General features: G+C 34.5%; 1 protein-coding gene across 1 annotated transcript; it reads right to left on the reverse strand.

Moving 5' to 3' along the window:
• Positions 1–383: 383 nt before the first annotated feature.
• Positions 384–20,076, reverse strand: LOC148948112 (uncharacterized). Its single transcript, XM_089096100.1, has 4 exons — positions 19,998–20,076; positions 5,069–5,230; positions 2,271–2,441; positions 384–1,117 (listed from the first exon to the last, which is right to left on the reverse strand). Exons 1-4 carry the CDS (start codon positions 20,074–20,076, stop codon positions 384–386), a joined length of 1,146 nt encoding a protein of 381 aa, XP_088952226.1.
• Between the last annotated feature and the right edge of the window lie 2,262 nt (positions 20,077–22,338).

The raw sequence follows: 22,338 nt of genomic DNA on the forward strand, positions 1-22,338 counted from the left end.
TTCACCTGTATGCACTCTGATGCTGATTCAAATTTCCTGCATGAAAACCACTTTTGCCACAAACATCACAAACAAAGTTTCTCAACTGTATGCATTCTTAAATGGCTTTTCAAATTTGATGCTTGAGAAAAGGTTTTGTCACATATTACACATTTAAATGGTTTTTCACCCGTATGTATTCTTTGGTGCTGGTTTAAATTTCCTGCATGAGAAAAGGTCTTGTCACAAACATCACACTTAATATTTTTAAAATATAACTGTTTTTCACCAGTATGTATTCATTTGTGCTCGTTCAAATTTCCTGCATGAGAAAAAGTATTGTCAAATACATCACATTTAAACTGTTTTTCACCCGTATGTATTCTTTGGTGCTGGTTCAAATTTCATGCTTGAGAAAAGTTCTTGTCACATACATCACAATTAAAAAGTTTATCATCCGTATGTAATCTTTTATGTGTGTTCAAATGTTGTGCCAGAGAAAAGGTGTTGTCACATTCATCACATTTAAACGGTTTTTCCCCTGTATGCACTCTTTGGTGCCGGATAAAATTTCCTGCATGAGAAAATATCTTGTCACATACATCACACTTAAACAGTTTTTCACCCGTATGCATTCTTTGGTGCTGGTTCAAATTTCCTGCTTGAGAAAAGGTCTTGTCACATACATCATATTTAAACGGTTTTTCACCCGTATATATTCTTTGGTGCTGGTTCAAACTTCCTGCATGAGAAAAGGTCTTGTCACATACGTCACATTTAAATGGTTTTTCACCCGTATGTATTCTTTGGTGATGGTTCAAACTGGATGCATGAGAAAAGGTCTTGTCACATACGTCACATTTAAACGGTTTTTCACCCGTATGTATTCTTTGGTGCTGGTTCAAACTTCCTGCATGAGAAAATATCTTGTCACATACATCACACTTAAACAGTTTTTCACTCGTATGCATTCTTTGGTGCTGGTTCAAATTTCCTGCTTGAGAAAAGGTCTTTAAGCCTTTTCCTTCATATTCTGATTCACATCCATTTGAGAAACTGCTCGTAGATGGATTCCTCGAAATAAATAGTGACGTATTTCCCTGTAAGTTTAGTCCAGATATGTGTGGTAAAAAGTGACCTAAAAATTATAGTTTTATTAATTTTCTTCATAAAAAATTTTTGTTTTCAAAACTAGAAAAATTTAAGAAGAATAAAAAAGAATAAAATATAAAATCAAAACTCAAAAACAAAAAAAAACACAAAAGAATCAAAATATCACTAAAAAAAACCCGAAAAAAAAATCTACAAAAATGTTAAAACCCAACCGATTCGAGAAAAAAAAAACAAAAAAAAACAGTATATAATTCAATATTTTTTAACAAAAAATTTAATTTTTTTTACCTCTTTCTCCCTCGTGGCGTTGATTTTATTAGCTTTTAAAATTAGTTATTATAATTTAAAAAAAGAGCGAAAATGAAATCTTAAACGATCAAAAAGTATAAGGAGGGGTAAATTAAACCAGAAGTGAAAGGTACGAAAAATTACAACCAATACTGGGAATTATTGTAACTAAAAGAGGAAGAGCTAGCAGAATGAAAAAGGATAATTTAAAGCAAACTTTTTTTGGGTAGTCGCAAAGCTTTGGATAAAAAAAAACAACGGTCACATTTTCCTCAGGTATAAAAAAAAAAGTTCAAATAGGGATAAATCTTTTCAATAGACAGTGAAAAAAAATGACTGAAGTTACAGATATTTTGGTCAAACACACAGTGACTCAGTCATCAGCAAATAACCAGTATTTTTTGTCATCGTTTTTCACTTTCTATTAAAATGATTTTTTCCCATTTGAACTGTTACCTGTAAGACCTGAGGAAAACGTGAATTTCGTGTTTTTTTTTTTCATCCAAATTGACTAGCTATTTTATTATAGATATATATTTAAAACAGCTCGTTCTAAAAAAAAACAAAAAACTTTTGACTTCATATGCAAAAAATGGAATATAAGGAGAAATATAAACTATAAATGAGGATTGTAAAACTTACATAGAGATGTAGTTTTTATGTTTATTATCAAGCCTTTTGAAAAAAAATAAACCTACCAAACTCTTTTTAAGCGAAAACTTATAAATGTTCATGATATACAACAAAAACGGTTTGGCAAACATCTGCACATTAGAATAAGATAAAACAAAAGTTCCGTCTTAAGATTAAGTCCCTTTGTCCTATTTTTGTCCAATAGAATATTATTCAGTACATTTCAATTAACAAAAAACACAATGTTTCAGATGTACCTTCATTGTTAAGACATTTGGGTTCCGATTCCTCGGTGACGCATTCAAATTTACATGGTCCTGAAATGCTAGGTAAATTTAGTAAGGAAACATCTTCACGTTTTGGTGACAAACAATTCTTTGGAAAATGAAAGGCCTTCTCACTGTCACATGGTAAACCGTCTTCAACTTCTAAAATAAGTTTCAGATTAAACAAACATAGAAAAAGTTAACAGTAAACCTTATTAAACAAATCTTTTTCTTTTTAGCTATGTGTAAAAATGTAGATATATAGTCATTATATATCTTATATAATGAATCTTAGGCAGCGCAATATCGTTGCCTAAGTAAAGAACGACGTGGGCACAATGTATGATTTATTTATTGAATTGTTTTAGACCGGGGCACTTCGTATAGAAAGATTTGTCGTAGAAACTTCAAAAAGGGCTCATTCGTTTGGAATTTTACAGAGCTAGTGCCCTTTTTAATACTCAAAAGTGATTGGAGAGCAACCAACCAGATCCCAACCCATCATTTCCCCCTACCACATCTAATTAAAAATTTGAGATAGCCATTTCGTTCAGCGTAGTTGGAATTTCCAAAAATTATGTTTCTAACGCAGAACCATCTCCCCCCAAATCTCCTAGGCCATGAGTTGTAAGTTATACCCTAGGAACATATGTTTCAATAGCAAGAATAGTCAAATAAACTTCGAAGGTGGCTCATTGGATTGCCATTGGCACTAGAAGTTCTAGTTCTAGACATTAACACAGAACCGGTCACAATAAGACCTTTGAGGTTAGCTGCAAAAAAGGCTGGATTAGCAATAAGAACGTGTTTTTTAATTATTTTTCTTTCATCTCAACGAATCGCCTTGTTTTACCTCACTTTTTATCAGTCCTAGTTTAACTGTTGGGGTTGAAAAGAACCCCAAGGGCCTGAGGGCAATGGTTTTAACTTATGCCTCGGGAGCATTTAAGGTTTTTATGGAAAGAATGCTTGCATAAACTTTAGAACATGTCTCATTTGTTCATAGTAGTTAGGGGTTGGAAAAATATGTCTTTAAGGAAGACATCCCCGCCCTTAGAGCTCTCAGGGCAAGGGTTTTAAGTTATTCCCTGAGGGCATATAAGGTTTTTTATAGAAAGTGTGGTCATGTAAACTTCGAAGGGGGGCTCATTGGATTGATAATCAGACACTATAGTGCCGTTTATAAGAGTAAAGTGGTCGGAGCGCAGCTAATCCCCCTCTCCCACACACAGACGTCGTGTTTTCCCAATATGCATCTAATAGAAATTTCGAAATAGCCATTTTATTTGAGTGTCCAAATATTTTGTAGCAAGGCTTTTGGAGTTATAAAAAAAAAAAAAAACAGAACCTGGGGGCAATGGTTTTCAGTTATGCCTCTGGAATATCTAAGGTTTTTATGCAAGGGATGATTGTATAAACTTTAGAAGAGGCTCATTTGACAGAAAACCGGAAGTTCTGGTTCCTTTTTAAGAGTCAAAAGTGATGGAAGGTGGCTAGCCCCTACCCCCCGCCCCCTCCACTACCCCTCTTGTCACCAAACAAATCTTATTGAAATTGCGAGATAGCAATTTTGTTCTAAATAGTCCAAAGAAGATGTAACAATGCCTCTAGGGTGGAACAACCCCAGAGTGTCCTGAGGATAGTTATACCCTAGGGGCATATGAGGTTTTTTATGGGAAAAGTGTTTGTTCAAATTTTAGACGAGACTCATTTGATTTGAAATTGGCAGTTATAGTGCCCTTTTTAAGTCAAGCGGTTTGAGAACAACAAGCCCCACGTCACGTCCATCATTTCTCCAAAAATATCCGACAAAATTTGAAGATAGCAGTTTTGTTCATCGTAGTTGAAGGGTCCGAAAATCATATTTTAGACGAAGGAGCTTAACAATCACAAAAATTGACACAATTAAAGGTAAAAAAAAACCAATCAATATGGATATTCTGCATTAGTTCCCAAAACGTAAAAAACAAATATTTGTCTCATGAAGTTAAGCATCTGAATTCAACTAACTTTCTCTCTCTCCAATATGTCTGATAATTTGTTATTCCCATCTGAAACCAGACAACTACCTCTCTTTTGGTGGTAAAATTTTGTTAATTATATTTCCACACAGAAAATATTGACAGATAATTCTCAGTACCTTAGAAAAAATTAACAGTAACGCTTATTAAAATAATTTGACAAATTATTCTTTTTAGCTACGTGTAAAAAATGTAAATATACAAACATAATATATATATATATACTTAAATTAGATGTATATTCACGTTTTATCATATTTGCTTTTTATAAAGGAAACGACATTCAACAAACATAGAACACATAAAAACCTGAAAACCAAAGAATTCATAACATATAACTAATAGATGGATAAGTGTAAATTTAGGATAAGTGTTTAATGTAGTAAATTAAAAAAAAGAATGTTGAATTAAAAAAAAATTAACCTAAAACTATTATATTTTAAAGCTTAAAAAAAAAAATAAAAGGTAAAAACAATAGCAATCGATTAGGGGTTTTCTGCATTAGTTCCCAAACAATCAAATACAAAATGTATTCCCCCAAAGTTTAACAGCTGAATAATTCTCTATGGGATGATTACTTGTCTCATCAAACATAAAAATAAAACCTAAAAAACTAAATTTAAATGTGTTTTGCAGAAGTTATATATGCAGTTGCATTTTTTTTTGGACCACTAAATGAGGAAGGAGAAAAGAAGGGGACAATTATTTTCTAGAACAAAATAATTTTTCTTTCCTTCTGTAACAGAAAATTTAACCATATAGAATTACCGCTTTTGATAAAAGGATCCTCAGAAACTGTGATGAGATCAGCCATTTCCGGAATTTGTAGCAAGTCCATGAAAGATCTTAGAATGGAATTAATACAAATTATGCGAAGTATAATACTGTCATCGACGTTTGGATACGACTCAGATTGTAGCCAGTAGAGTCCTAAAATACAAAAGATGTAATTATCAGCAATCATTTATTTAAATACAGCTTTCATATATAAAAATCACAAACTAAATGTCTTGATCATATAATGATTTATGACTAATAATGACTTTTAACCACTGCAAAGCAGATTTTATCTTAATACCGTTAAAAACACAGGCTCAACTCCTTCAATAGTCAAATGCATAAGAAATCTGATTTTTTTAAAGAGAAGGGTGCAAAATTTCCAAAACTGCCTTTTTGATGTAACTATTTTCAAAGTGTAGTTGTTAATTTTAAGTTATAATAAACTTTCACGGTAAAAAAAAGCATAATACGACTGTTAGTTGTATTCCGTTAGTAAATTTTACAAGCCAAAAACTATTAGCTTGAAAGATTTAATTTAACTCCTGAAAAGAAAGCTTTATTCATGGTCTTACTGCTTAAAACAATACAGAGTGTAGACCTATTATGTGTATGTCATTATGTATTGCCATGACGGAATATTAATTAAAAATTAAGTAATTACCCTCTAAAGAAATTTAAAATTCAAATCTAAAGAGAAAATGAAGCAATTTAAGAAATAATTTAAAAAAGTTTAGTTTTTTTATATCAACTAAAATGTAACAATATTCCTTCCAAAATAATTCTGAAAAATAAATCCATTGTTTAGGTTAACTATGGAGGACAATCTTCCTGGGACCCACTTATGAAAAGGTCTAAATTCGCCTCCATTTACTTTTTTATCCAAATATTGTTTCAGAATCTATGCCAATTTTATTATGAAATCAATTTCACTTTTTTACTAAAACTCATTAATTACACTTGGACAAGATACTGATGTAAAAAATAATAAAAATATCTATTCCATAAATTTTCTATATACAATGGTTGCAGTGATAGCTGTAACATAAGACAAAGTACCAAGATATTGAAAGAGCCTGAAACCCTTTAAAATGGCAACAATTTGAAACAAAAATTAACCAGAAATTAACTATCTAACCTTTTTAATGATACCCCATCTAACCTTTTTTTAGCAACTTACTAAAGATAAACCGCACCCCATTGTTACCAAATATTAAAAAACGCGTTTAAAAAAAAAAAAAAATTATGTACCTCAGTGCACTAAAATTTTTAGAATGATTTCCTGATATTGTGGACTCGGCTATATATTGAACAGAACAATAGTTTCATATGTAGCCTTACCATATACGAATTTAGATAAGAACTGAAACTCATTATTCTGCCAAGGCAAACCTGCTATAAAATAATTTTGTTTTAGAAGAGGTAAATCAGAGAATAATATATATTATTATATTAAGCTGTAAATTAAATTAACAACAGATCTTCAATTCTTTTAATGTCCTTCCAGATTTAAAAATCTGTATATTCTGTTAAAATCTGTTCCTAAGTTCTAAGATTAAAATTTACACGGTCGAAACCCAATAACCAGACCAACCTTCTTATTGTTACCCCGCCAAGCCTCTTTAGCAACCGACTAAAGATAAACCACAGCCGTTTGCACCCAAAAGTGTTTAAAGTAAACTTTGAAAAAAAGTTGTCACTCTTTTTTTTAAATAAACTTGTCAACTCAGTAAATTGTTGGAGCCTTTCTCACATCCACCCTCCACCCCTCAAGATTTTGCTCTTGATCCATGGTTCAACTAATGGTTCACTAACTAGGTATTGAAATTGCATATCTGCATCAAATATCTTTTGCATTTGAAATTAAGTTCACATGTTTTTCTAATTTTATAAGACATATATGACTGAGTGAGGTTCCTCTTAACCAACATAAAGAATCAAAATTCAATTTTAGTGGCCTTAGTAATTTTCAAACAAAGAGATTAAAAAACAAGATATAGAACATAGATAAGTATATAGAATATAAATAAAATAAAAAATGAATAAAAAATTTTAATAAAAAGATCAGTACACTTCGGCACATAGCACAGTCACAACCAAGCTTTACAATTGAGCTTGAGACTCAATTGTCATGGCGACAATTAAAGTTAATATAAATACCCCACTTTAATTTTTTTTTCTTTGTTAAATTACATGTCTTTGTATATATATATATATATTTTTTTTTTGTGGCAAAAGCAGTTTTAGGAAAGTTGCTGGTTGGTTTTCAATCCCTTTTGACTAACAAAAAGGACTAGAATTCTCAATCTCAAATCTACTGAGCATCCTCCAAAGCTCCTACATTGGGGATATTGTGGAGGAAGAGGCAGCATCCATCCTATATATAAACCAAACCCCATTGTTACCAAATATTAAAAAACGCGTTTTGAAAAAAAATATGTACCTCAGTGCACTAAAATTTTTAGAATGATTTCCTGATATTGTGGACTCGGCTATATGTTCAATAGAACAATAGTTTCATATGTAGTCTTACCATATACGAATTTAGATAAGAACTGAAACTCATTATTCTGCCAAGGTAAACCTGCTATAAAAATATTTTTTTTTAGAAGAGGTAAATCAGAAAATAAAATATATTATTATATTAAGTTGTAAATTATATTACCAACAGATCTTCAATTCTTTTAATGTCCTTCCAGATTTTAATATCTGTATACTCTGTTAAAATCTGTGTCCAAGTTCTTAAATTGAAATTTACATGGCCGAAAACCAATAACCAGACCAACCTTCTTATTGTTACCCCTCTAAGCCTTTTTAGCAACCTACTAAAGATAAACCACAGCCGTTTGCACCCAAAAGTGTTTAAAATAAACCTTGAAAAAAATTGTTTTTTTTTAAATATGTTTTTCTAATTTTATAAGATGTATATGACTGAGTGAGGTTCCTCTTCACCAATATAAAGAATCAAAATTCAATTTTAGTGCCCTTGGTACTTTTCCAACAAACAACTTAAAATACAAGATATAGAACATAGATACGTAAATAGAACATAAAAAAAAGATCAGCACGCTTTGGCATATAGCACAGGCGCAAACAAGTGTTACAAGGAGCTTGAGACTCAATTGCCATGGCGACAGTTATAGTTAAATAAATATAAATACTCCACTTTAATTTTTTTTCTTTATATTTTCTTTTTTTTTGTGGCAAAAGCAGTTTTAGGAAAGTTGCTGGTTGGCCTTCAATCCCTTATGACTAATAAAAAGGACGAGAATTCTCAATCACAAATCTACTGAGCATCCTCCAAAGCTCCTACATTGCGGAGATTGTGGAGGAAGAGGCAGCATCCATCCTATAAAGATAAAATACTGCTAGTTTTGGGGCATATTGTTATTCTTTACTGTCATAATAACAGCGTAAACCAGAAATATTCCCAGAAATCAAGAGGGATTAAATATCAATTTCTACCTCCACGCTTCGTTGTCCTTACAGCTAATTATATTAGCTGTATCTCATTGAACCTTAATGTTCAATGAGTTTGATTGTTTTGACAAAAAAAATGCATTATTAGAGGCATTTCCCTCCCTAACAAAAGTGAAAAAGGGCATGGGTGTTGGTGGTTGTCCTCTAGTTGCTTTCGAGCTTTCAACCCCCAATATAAAGTTTATAAGACCATCCGTCCCACAAAACTTTACATCTGAACAATGGACAGTTGGTATAGCTTACAACTCTTTCCTAGAAGGGTTGGGATTGGGTTCCTTACCTAGAGGGAATAGTCATATGACATTTGGACTATTTTGAACAAAATGGCTGTCTCAAAATTTTGATAGGATGGGTTTGGGGGAAAATGGTATGGGCAGGGGTCGTACAGTCAGCAACGTCAAATATTAGGGACTTAGGGACCTTCCTAAGAAAAAAGGGGGAACAATTAGGGACCAGATCGGGACGGCATTTAACCAGGTTAGCAAACCAAAGAACAGTACCCGCCATGACCTTCCGGTTGACATGAAAGAAATCATATGTCAACAGTCCTTGGAAGCTCATGAAAAAGTTAAACACCGCTATACAGACCAAATTGTTTAGTCAAGAAACTGACAAAGACTGCCTAGTCACTGCTGCCCTAACAGTCTATTGTACTGCATTCTTTTTACCATAGCAGCTTCTCAAGAAGTCCAATAGTTACCAATTCTTTAAGCTACTGAAAAACCTGGGTTTGCTGTTACCTGTATGGGATACCGTTTCAGGCATCTTTAAAGTGAATATCCAGACATGTAATTCTTTTTCCCAAAACTTACCTCCCCCTTTCACGATTTCAAACCATCAGGTCGAATATTTGGATTGTCCTCAAACAAATCTTATAAAACAGAATAACACTAACTTAGTACTCTGCAACCGAAAAAAATTCAACATTATGTTGAAAAATTTTCACAAGGATCACTTGAGCAGTTTTGGCATTTCAAGAAATTTTAACCAACGTCCAAATGTTTTTTTTTCTTGCGCATGCATTCTCAATAGCTAATACTTGTCCCTGGGGCAACCAATCGTGTGAAAAGTAGTGCACCGAGTCCTAACCTAGTAGTTTAGAGGTAAATTGCTGGCAAGTGGCTTTGCTAGTGTCCCGTTATTAACACGTTGATTTTTTTTTTTTTGATAAAATTTTATAGCCGTACAGCTTATTTTTCCATCTTACTCGTCAAACTTAATTGACTAAGTGGCTGCACCTCCTCACCCTCCGCGACGATTAAAGATAATAATAAATTCGATAATCTAAAATCGGGTATGGGGGATTTGGTAAAAGAATAAACAGAAAGTCGATACACCCACTTTAAAGTTGAGTGATGACTCAGCAGATGTTTTTCTTTGGTTAGATGAGATCAAAGCCACAACGCATTCAATGATAATCCTTAACAATCATTAGCAGCCAATTAAAACATGTAAACATTACACCTGTACAAAGTCGCCATTAAAATTTATGCAGTATCATTTATGTAACTTTCAAATATTTCAAATACAAAGGTCCACACATCAAAAAACATAAAACAAACCCTGAAAACAATAGGCATGGCAGTAATTCTTAAGGTCCCTTATTGGGGATTTTTTTTTTAACACATCTTAGATGAGTTCAGTTTCCTTTTGCTATATATTGACTCAATTTTCTCTACTGCAGCTTTCAACTCTTTATCTTGGTTGTGCTAGACTTTCAGACTATCTAGCAGAGCTCTGGCAACTTGTAGTCCAATCAGGTCGTTTGATTTGACGGCACGATCCAGCTTTCTAGCAGCTTCTTCCAGAAGTCAGAATTTTTTTCATGAACAGAAAGCTCTTCCTTCATGTTCTTTTCCAAAGCATCCATGAATTCCTTATCTTTGTCAGATCTCTTGGTGAATGCCAGACGCTCTCTTTTTCGCACTGTTTTTCTCTTCTTCTTTTTCGTTTTCCTTCAGGTTATGGAGAGACAGGGGTGAGTTTGTATATTTATTGAAATAAAATTTCGTTAAGTTTTTTGTTTTGTTTTGAAGGGAGGTTTGACCAAGTAGGGGCGGCCAAGGGTCAGCTTCCTTAAGTTTTGGAATTAAATATCGCCAATAAGTTTTTTTGAGTGGGAATGGGGTTGGGAATCTCTATCTTTGAACCATTTTAAAAACCCTCGCATAAAAACCTTATATACCCCTGGGGCATAACTTACAACACTGGCCCCCTGGGTCTGGTGGCTTGTGTTGACCCCGAAGTTTGTGTTATAACTATTTTGAACAAAATGGCTATCATCAAAATCTTGAACAGATCCATTTGGAAGGAGAGGGGCATTGGGAGGGGGGGGGGTCTAGTTGCCCTTCAATCACTTTTGACTCGCAAAAGGGGCACTAAAAATTCCAATTTCCAATCGAATAAGCCCCCTCCAAAGCGTATGCTACCATCCCTTCTATAAAAATCCCTATATCCCCCAAGGCTCAGGGGCCTGTGTTATCCCTGGAGTTTTTGTTATATGATCTTTGGCTAGATTTTGAACAAAATGACTACGTAAAAAATTTTATTAGGCGGCTTTGGGGTAAAGAGTGTTAGTGGGGGGGGGGCTAGTTGCCCTCGGAGCACATTTTAAACTTTAAAATGGAAAAAGAAAGGATAAGTTATAATCATTCGAGTCCCCTCCGAAGTTCATAGCTGCTAAGCTTTCCAGGTACCTCTCGTAATCCATTCTCCCAGACTTAGCATAGAACATCATTTCAGAGGACATCGGGTACGCTTCTACTTTTCCGCAGTATGACTTTAGGGCATCTTTAATGGTCAATTTAGCATTACGGGTTCTCTCTAGCATCAACGTTTGATGCTGATCAAGCACATTTTTTTACTCAGAAAAACCCCTTTCTACACTGGCACTTCCATGCGAAATGATGAGACTGGACCATATAACATTTGTCAGATTTGGGTAGCTATTATCCTAGCTATGTGTAAGGAGGTGAATCCAATAAGTATCAATACACCTGTCACAAAGGTCTCGAAATTCTTCCTCCAATCGCATCAGAGCCCATTCATCTCTCAACCTATCTATATAAACGCAAATCGGCAGCGGCCGTATGCTGTATTGCCTTACTTGTGTATTATGCGCCACTCATTGAAGTTCATACTGTGTAAAACTTGAGAACAAACCGGTTTCTTTATTAGTTTTTTTTAGCTTAGCAAGAGATAAGACAAAGACAAGAAACAAAATATATGGGATATATAATTCGGGCTATATATTTTCACATAAAGGGGGGGGGGGGATAAAGTATGTAGACAGTTTAAAAGAAGAAAACGATTCTTTCTAGGTATGTGGCCACTAAATATTACAGAAGAATAGCGAGGTATCTGGAAATTTTGTAAAAAAAAAAAAATAAATCCCAGCATAAAGTATCCTTAAACTCCCCCAAAACTTTCAGGGCAAGGGTTGTAAGTTATGCCCTGATGACACATAAGAACAATGTTGGCACAATGTATCAATTTTTTTTTTTTTCCTATAGAGCAGGGCACTTTGTATCAAAGAAGTTGTCGTAGAAACTTCAAAAAGGGCTCATTCAAATGGAAATTGGAGTGGCTTGTGCCCTTCTTAATAGTCGAAAGTGATTGGAGGGCAACAAGCCCCCCCCCCATGCCCATCATTCCCCCAAACACGTCCAATAAAAATTTCGAGATAGCCAGTTTGTTCAGCGTAGTTTATTTCCGAATATAAAATATGTTTTTTAGGAGGACACTCCCCCACAACCCTCGGGGCAAGGGTTTTAAGTTATGCCCTGGGGGCATATAAGGTTTTTTATAGGAGGCGTTGTCGTAAAATCTTCAAAAAAGCTCATTCGATTGGAAATTTAAAGAGCTAGGGCCCTTTTTAATAGTCAAAAGTGATTGGAGGGCAACTGGCCCCTCCCCCATGTGCATCATTTTCCCAAACACATCCAATCAAAATTTTGAGATAGACTTTTTGTTCAGCATAACTGATTTTCAGATAAAAATTTGTGTTTGAGGAGTAAACTCCCCCTTGACCCTCGGGGCAACGGTTATAAGTTATGCCCTGGGGACAAATAATCTTTTTATAGATGCCGCTATAGTAGAAAGTTCAAAATTACTCATTCGATTGGAAATTCAAAGGGCTAGTGCCCTTTTTAATGGTCAAAAGTGATTGGAGGGCAACTAGCAACATATCCAATCATAATTTAGATAGCCATTTTTCAACGTAGTTGTTTTCCAAATAGAAAATATGTTTCTGAGGAGGACACACCCCCACAACCCTCAAGGCAAGGGTTTTAAGTTATGCCCTGGGGGCATATAAGGTTTTTATAGAAGGCGTTGTCGTAAAAACTTCAAAAAGGCTCATTCGACTGGAAATTTAAAGGGCTAATGCCCTTTTTAATAGCCGAAAGTGATTGGAGGGCAGCTAGCCCCCTCACGCCCATCATTCCACCAAACACATCCAATCAAAATTTTGAGATAGCCATTTTGTTCGGCGTAGTTGATTTCCAGATAGAAAATATATTTTTGAGGAGGACACTCCCTCACAACTCTCGAAGCAAGGGTTTTTACTTATGCCCTGAGGGCATATAAGAGCGATGTTTGTACAATGTATAATTTATTATTTTTTTTTCATTTAGATCAGGGCACTTTGTATCAAAGAAGTTGTTGTAGAAAATTCGAAAGGGCTCATTCAATTGGAAATTGGAGTGGCGTGTGCCCTTTTTAATAGTCAACAGTGAATGGAGGGCAACTAGCCCCCCCCCACGCCCATCATTCGCCCCCACACCACCCATCGAAATTTTGAGATAAACATTTTGTTCAGCGTGGTTGATTTCCACATGTAAAATACGTTCTTGAGGAGAACACTCCCCCACAACCATCAGGGCAAGGGTTTTAAGTTATGCCCTGGGGGCATATAAGGTTTTTATGGAAGACATAGAGCGCTACAAACATCAGTATCGACTTTAGAGTATAAATTATGTTATGTTTTTGAAATCCCCCTTTGCCCAAAACTCAAAATTTTACTTTCGAGGCTTTTTTGAATATTTCTAAAGCGCTAAGACTTAGAACGCTAAGACTTTAGAAGACAAATTATGCTATGGGAAGATGTTTTTGAAATCCCCCTTCACCCCAAACTCAAAATTTGCTGAAATCCCCCCTTCCTCCAAACTCAAAAATTTCTAAAATTCTACTTAAGAAGCTTTTTAAATATTTCTAAAGCACTAATAAATAGAGTGGTACAAGCATCACAATCGACTTCAGATGACAAATTATGTTATGGGAAGATGTTTTTGAAATCCCCTTCCCCCCAAACTCAAAATTTTCCAAAATGTTACTTTAGAAACTTTTTTTAAATATATCTAAAGGGCTAAGACATAGAGCGCTACAAACATCAGTATCGACTTTAGAGTACAAATTATATTATGTTTTTGAAATCCCCCTTTGCCCAAAACTCAAAATTTTACTTTCGAGGCTTTTTTGAATATTTCTAAAGCGCTAAGACTTAGAACGCTACAAATATCGGAATCGACTTTAGAGGACAAGTTATATCATGGGAAGATGCTGCTGAAATCCCCCTTTTCCCTAAACTAAAAATTTTCCATAATTCTACTTTAGAAGTTTTTTTTAAATATTTCTAAAGCGCTAATACATAGAGCACTACAAACATCAGAATCAATTTTAGAGGACAACTTATGTCATGAGACAATTTTTTTGAAATCTCCCTTTGCCCCAAACTCAAAAATTTCTGAAATTTTACTCTATAATCTTTTTCAATATTTCCAAAGCATTAATAGATAGAGCGCTACAAATATCAGAATCAACTTTAGAGGACAAATTATGTTATGGGAAGATTTTTTTGAAATCTCCCTTCCCCCAAAATTCAAAATTTTCTAAAATTCTACTTTGGAAGCTTTTTTAAATATTTCTAAAGCACTAAGACATAGAGCGCTACAAACATCAGAATCGACTTTAGAGGACAAATTATGTTAAGGGAAGATGTCCTCGAAATTTCCCCTTGTAACCTACTGCAAAATACTTGATAACTTCAATTCCGTTGATTTTGAATTCAAGTTATCTAGTATTTTGTGGTAGGTTGCATCAAGACATGGCTAATTGTAGACAGAGAAAAGCCAAGACAGATAGTCCATGTGATTGAGAGGCAAATGTTTAAATGGCTGGGGCACAGGTAAATGGCAGGAGTATGCATGACTCTCTTATTGGACACATACATCTTTGTTAGTTTTTGGAAAGGCATGCCTGCCTTCAGGCATGCCTAGCATCTCAGGCATGCTGACCAAGAATTTAAAATTGTCATTCATCCCATTCCCCCTTCATAATCTAAAATCTGGTTGATAATTTGAAATTTGTAAAGCCGTATTTTCCATGGGTGGGGGGAGGGGTATTTTCTGCATGGAAAATTTTCCGTGGGGGGAATTTTCTGCGGGGATGCATTTTCCGGGAGGTATTCGCCTAGAACCTCAAATTTGATGGTATGAGTTTTATTAAAATCTTTGACTTTTAGGGGGTGTTTCCCCTTTTACGAAACTGGGGCAAATTTTTCAGACAGGCAAATTATCAACCAGATTTTAGAGTATGATTCCGGTGCAACATGTTACAACAAAAAGGTCAGCTTTAGATAAGTATAAACAGGGGCACCGCGAGCAGGTTGCCACCCTGCCCTCCCCTCCCCATGCTATCAAATCTCCTTGCAGCTAACCTTTCCACCCTTGAAACAAAAATTTTAATATAAGTTACAGCATTTTTTACATATTTTAAATTGAGGATGTTAAAAATAAAAGCAAAATTTTTCAACATTATAGGATTAAGCTATTTGAATGTTTTATGTGGTGAGCCAACTCAAAATGTTAAGTGATGTAAAAAAAATAATCAAAACAAAAATATAGATTATTTGGTACTTGTGCATTATAAATAATCCACCACTAAAGACTGTACAAGGAAACCAGACAAACGGGTGTTTGTTAGATAAATGGATGGCAAAGCATGATTTCTTATTGCGTTTACAATATTTAAACTGTTGTTTTTTTTGGGGTTTAGGGAGGGAAGAAGGTACCTGGGTTAGGTTACGTATTTAATATATACTCTTCTTTTCCCCCCCCCCCCACATGTGCACCAGGATATATCAAATATGATTATAAAATATTATATTTTAATCTTATTTCATTTTATTAAATTATAAGCAAAAAGACATAAATTATTTACATCAGATTGTTATTTATAATGCAAAAGTACTGATTATTCTATAGTTAAACATGTACTTCCGCCCCCTCTCCCTATTCACACTTCAATAGCGTCTCACAGCTCCAAGAATGAAGATTGCTACACTAAACTATTTGGAAAAATACATTTGAATTGCCAAATTTTTAGTTACAATGTTTTAATGTTCTTCTCTTCAGTCATATTTGGGTACATTGTCTTGAAATTCACGCAAGTATCTCTTGTGTATGAGCACCTGTTGCAGGGTCAATAAAATTTATGCTGTGGTTGACATGTAAATGCTGAAAGCCCTGGCTAGCCAGGCAATTGTAGGCCCACCAACAGTCACTGATAATTGTTGTCCCTGGCAGGATTCGGTTTTGGATAATTCCCAACAATGTGGCACTACTTCTATCCAGTAGAGAAACCCTGAATGAATTACCAGTCCCTCGCTCTATTCCACCAAATACCCAAACACCCTTGACAATCCAACCACAATTATATTTATGCTTTCCAAATTTGGCTTCATCTATCTCAACAATGATTCCTTCTCCTCACAAATGAGTGGAGTTTGAATGACATGTACATACAAACTTCTCTGCAGAACTGGCTCCAATCCACAAAGATTTTCATACAACAAGTAACATTATTGATCACGAAATCCTTTTTTGGTGGCAGTATTTGAAGCCAAATCATCAAAAATGGAAAATTTGAAGCAGAGAAAGGCGTGAACCATCCATCCTTGATTTGTCATGAATCTATTTTTGAAAAATTACACTTTAGCTGAGAATATTTGCAGCCAACTCAGATAGGTATAAGCCTAGACTTCTGGCAACAGAACGATTTTTTATATTTTATGCAAATCTGGCCACAGTTATCACAATTCCTGCTTCTCAATAACATGCCATGATTATAATACAACCCTAAGACTGCCTTAAGAGTAGAAAATTGACTAATACCACAACATAAATTTATTTCACAAAATTTGTAAGACATATTTCAATAATTGTAATTTATAGACTGAAGCTACAACTTGTTACATCATTTCCAGCTTTCATAATTGTTTCATTGTTGAAGGGAGGGGAAAAGTCAAACAAAGATAACAGTGAACTTGGTCAAGAATATATTGGAAAGATGGGTCAACTTAGTATGTGTTTTTTGTGCATTTAAAATAGTTGCTTCCTAACAGATGCAAATATTCTAGTCTTGAGCCCACATGGTTGATCCAACAATTTGGTTTTTACAGTCCCTAGTTGCATAAACTTTACTTTGGCAGAGACCATAATGCTTCTGGGTTGACATTGATGTTAAAGGGCGGGGAAAAGTCACACAAGGATAACAGTGAAATGGGTCATGAATATTTTGGAAAGATGGGTCAACTTGGTATGTTTTTTTGTGCATTTAAAATAGTTGCTTCCTAACAGATGCAAATATTCTAGTCTTGGGCCCACATGGTTGATCCAACAATTTGGTTTTTACAGTCCCTAGTTGCATAAACTTCACTTTGGCAGAGACCATAATGCTTCTGGGTTGACATTTATGTTTGTTCAAAAAACACTGAAATAAAACATTAGATTTACTTTATACAAGGTTTTTTTTTTTTTTTATTTTTTTTTTTTTTTTTTTTAGTCAACAACATTTCCAGTTACCTTCTGTAATTTTTTAATGGTCCTATACCTAGAGAGAATTATTTTCTGACTTCAAACTGCCCAAATACTTTTCCCCTCAGAGAAAATACAGCCCCCCCCCATGGAAAAGATATCTAGAATTAAAAAAAAATTGAGGTTGGGGGGAAGGGGGATTTCAAGAACATCTTCCCATGACATAATTTGTACTCTGAAGTCTATTCTGATATATATAACACTCAATCTATTAGTGCTTTATAAATATTTAAAAAGCTTTTAAAGTAGAATTTTGGAAATTTTTGAGTTTGGGGGGAGGGAAATTTCAAAACATCTTCCCATAACATAACTTGTCCTCTAAAGTTGATTCTGATGTTTATAGCATTCTATGTCTTAGCGCTTTAGAAATATTTAAAAAGCTTCTAAAGTAGAATTTTTGAGTTGGGTAGAATTTTGGAAAATTCTGAGTTTTGGGCAAAGAGGGATTTCAAAAAATCTTCCCATGACATAACTTGTCCTCGAAAGTTGATTCTGATGCTAGTAGCGCTATATGTGTTTGCGCTTTAGAAATATTTAAAAAAGCTTCTTAAGTAGAATTTTTAAAAATTTTGAGTTTGTGGCAAAGGGGGATTTCAAACACATCTTCCCATAACACAATTTATCCTCTAAAGTTGATTCCGATGTTTGCAGTGCTCTATTCCTTAGCCCTCCAGAAATATTTAAAAAGCTTCTAAAGTAATATTTTGGAAAATTTTGAATTTTGGGGGAAGGGGAATTTCAAAAACATCTTCCCATAACATAATTTGTCCTTTGAACTCGATTCTGATATTTGTAGTGCTCTATCTACTAGTGCTTTAGAAATATTTAAAAAGCTTCTTAAGAAGAATTTTAGAAATTTTTGAGTTTGAGGGGAGGGGGAATTTTAAAAACATCTTCCCATGACTCAACTTTGTTTTCTAAAGTCAATTCTGATGTTTGTAGTGCTCTATAAATTAGTGCTTTAGAAATATTTAAACAGCTTCTAAAGTAGAATTTTAGGAAATTTTGAGTTTGGGGGGAAGGGGGATTTCAATAACCTCTTCCTGTGATATAACATGTCCTCTAAAGTCAATTCTGATGTTTTTAGTGCTTTATCTATAAATACTAGTAAGTCATATTCTGATATTTGTAGCACTCTGTGTCTTGCATAGACCCCAGCAACAAGCCAGCACATCAACCAAACATTGCCAACAAGTGGCTTGGCTGACTGCTGCTGAAGTGTCACAATATCGCCAGCACACCACATGTGCTGTGCAGTGCACATTATTGTGTCAACTGCAAAGTTGAAGTTTTTCTTTTCTTGTGTGGTTAATTATTTTTGATTTTCATGATTAGAAATCAAGCAGGGCTTGCACTATTCCCAAATTTTTGGAAATTTCCTTGAAAATCTATGTGCCACCCCAAAAAACATTTGGTTCCTCAAATCCCTGAAAATCATCCAATCATGATGCCACCCCTAGTGACTATCCCTGCCAAATATTACTTTGTATACCATGATTCTTCACTACTCTCTTGTAAATTAATTTTTGTCTCTTGTGTTACTTTGCATATAAACCAGACAGATATAATTGCAATATACATGGTTCTTCATATGGTGACAAAAGTATTGTCTTTATGAGATTAAGCAATAAAAACAAATTTCTTTTTAACTGAAAGTAAGGAGCAAGATTAAAACTTGAAATGAACAGCAATTATTCCATATACAAAATGGACAGTCCCCTCCTCTAGTCCTTGCTCTTTATGTTACTTTAGCATAAAGAGCTAGGGGTTGAGAAGGGGACAGCCCTTTTCATATATGGAATAATTATTATTTGTTTTAAGTTTTAATGTTGCTCCTTATTTTCAGTTAAAAAAAACTTGATTTTTATTTAATTTCTGAACTTTTTCAATTAATACTGGTTTAATTTTGGCTTACAGTGCATGAAAAATTAAAACACAATTGGTGTAATAGTTTTGGCAGATTTATTCTGGATATGAAGGGTCGCCCCTCCTCAATACCTTGCTCTTTACGCTAAAGCTTTCTATTCTAATTAAACACCCTCTATGTTTCAATTTTAATAAACAGTCAAACTTTAGCATAAAGAATAAGGTATTGAGGAGGGGCAACCCTTCATGTATGGAATAATTTCTGGTAGTTTTTCAAATAGTGCTGCAAAACCTGGCTCACCCTCTATGAAATATACTCCTCCCCCTCACAGAACTCCTTTGTGGAAATTTCATCCAACTTAAACTGAACCTCCCCATCAAATTCCCTACAGACAATTCTTTCCTTGCTGAGAATCCCCCCTCTCTGTAAAATTGCTTGTGGACAATTCACCCTGAAAAAATTCTCCTTAGCATTTTTTCATTGAAATAAGACTTTAATATATACATTGGTTTCATGATCACTCCAGAAATGCCATTTCCACAGAAATTATTTCCCAGAAAACAAAATGCAAAGAAAAAGCCCCTGGAACATCTCCATATAAAAATCTTGGCATAGAGAATGTAAAACAGTTAAAAAGAATTTTGTATAGTAGTTCTGTCAATACCCCCAGTACAACAGTTCCCCCCGAATATTCACTCACCTGAAATTTGCCTCCCAAAGGTAGATTCTCCCATTAGAAATCCACCCCAAGCACAACTTCTCCCCTGGCTGAAGTGCATCTTCACACTTTTAAATGTTTTATGAAGAATCCATAACTACATGAATTCTGTGCTAGTGTTTCAATATACTCAACACAAACTTTATAAGCACATGGACCTATAAAAATAAAAACATCTTCTCATAACATAATTTGTCCTCTAAAACAATTTGGATTTTTTTAGTAGTCTATCTCTTGTCAAATACTTTACCTAATTAATAAAGTTTAGATGTCTTATCAACACACTCTTGTTTCTCTACCCCCTGGCACCTGCATGCTACCCTTAAAGGGGTTATTATAAGCAAAGTTGTGACATCACATACAGGGTTCCTTAAGTAAATTCAGCTAGATAGTAAATAAGTTAAAGGGATGATTATTAAATGGAAATAGGATTTTGAAATATATTTTAATGAACAAGGTTAAAAGCTCAAGTTGTGTAAGGTAAGCAATGATTTATAATTATGATAGTAATATAGGATGAAAGGTGAGCTAAAACAAATAGTAATATGCAATAATTTGTATTATATAGAGGGGGAGGAGTGGAGGTAGGTACGTCAAAATAGCCAACCTTCCTGGGACATAGGCTACCTTAGCATGTACTCATCCCTGAAAGTTTCATTTTCCTAACCCAAACCCTTTCCAAGATAGCCAAAGGAAACTAAAGTAGAATTTTACCCAAAATGGTAGTTGCAAAATGCAGGAATTTGAGAAATTTTGCAGCATGCACATTCCTAACAGTCAAAGCAAGACAAGGGCCAAAAAATGCACAACAAAACAACTGTACAGGCGTCATGAGCCCCAAAGGGTAGAAACCATTGGGTTTTAATAGACAAACCATGGCACACAGCTATCTCTACTATGTAAGTAGTAAATTTAAATAGGCTTTATTTGTTGTTGTTGTTTGGGGCTTGACTTATTCAACCAATAGGTCATATGTGTTTGCATCACTCAATTGTTCTGTGCCTTCTGTAAACACTAGCTTGCTTGGGTGTCACTTTGGTCAATATTCACTGAACCTGATCATGTATCACTTATCTTGCTATTGGTAGGGGATAATTCACCTGCAGCAACTGCCTGCATTGAAAAACAAGAATCAAAATGATGCAACTGTGCTTAGTCATACAGCAATTAAAATACCTATACAGTACAATTATAATAAATAATGCATTTTTACATTGTGACCTATTACATACCTCCATATATAGAAAATTAATCAGATAAAATATAAAAAGATAGATGAGGATAATAAAACAAATAAAATAGAAAAAGGATAACTCTAAAATAAAAAAATTATGGGAGGGGAATCAAGACCATCAAGATTGAAAAATATAGAACATCTAGCATTTATCTTGCTTAAATTAGGGGTTAATCCCCATCATCACCTGCCATCAATTATGAACAGGAACCATAATGATGCAAATGCCTTATCAAACAGCAAAATACAAAATTTATACAAGTCAATTATAATAAAAATATGTTTAACCTGTCACCTATTTCAAATTATAGTCAAATAAGGCAACTCTAAAAAAGGAAGCATCTGAAAAAAAAATTAAAATAAGATGAATTTAGGGAATCAAACCAGTAGTCTTAACCAATTTACTTAATGAGTTTGTCCTTGGTCAACCATGCTAAACCCAAGGGAAAAGAATGGAGAGATAACTAGTCAATTGTTTGAGAAGGAGCCAACCTAGGTCTGGCCCTAGGTTGTATTGTAGCACCTTCTTGGGTAGGTACAGACTCCTTTCCTTTATGTTCCCTCTCTGCCTTGCCAGGGCTGCTATTATCTGCTGACATTGTGGGAAGGGATGAAGCTTCTCTACATAGGTTTTCAACTGTCTTCTTTAGGCTACTTATTTTGTTATCATTTGACTTAATTAGGCTATTTAGGTCAGGGCTACTGGTATCTGCTGAAATTGTGGGAAGGAATGAACCTTCTCTATTTAGGTTTTCCAATGACTTATTTAGGCTACAGACAGCATTTTGAAAGGGTCTTGGTGCTAACTTAGAAAGCAGTTCACAAATAGATGTAATAACCTGAGTTAGAACAGAGATCTGCTTTGCAACACTTTCAAACATGGCCATGTACCTCTTGTTGAGTTCCTCAGCTGGATGTTGATTAGGAGTCAGTGGAGGGAAACAGTCTGTGTGTACTATGGGGATGTGTTCTGTATGCTTACAAAATCCTTTCTTCAAGACCTCAGCAGCAGTCTTCATGGGGACATTATTGGTGAAAGAGTAACTTACAATTGCTTTCTTCTCTATGAATACTGGGCACTAATTGGCA

The sequence above is a fragment of the Artemia sp. Qi Xiang Cuo genome, chromosome 10, assembly GCF_049724085.1.
Source record: "Artemia sp. Qi Xiang Cuo chromosome 10, ASM4972408v1, whole genome shotgun sequence".
Classification (NCBI taxonomy): domain Eukaryota; kingdom Metazoa; phylum Arthropoda; class Branchiopoda; order Anostraca; family Artemiidae; genus Artemia; species Artemia sp. Qi Xiang Cuo.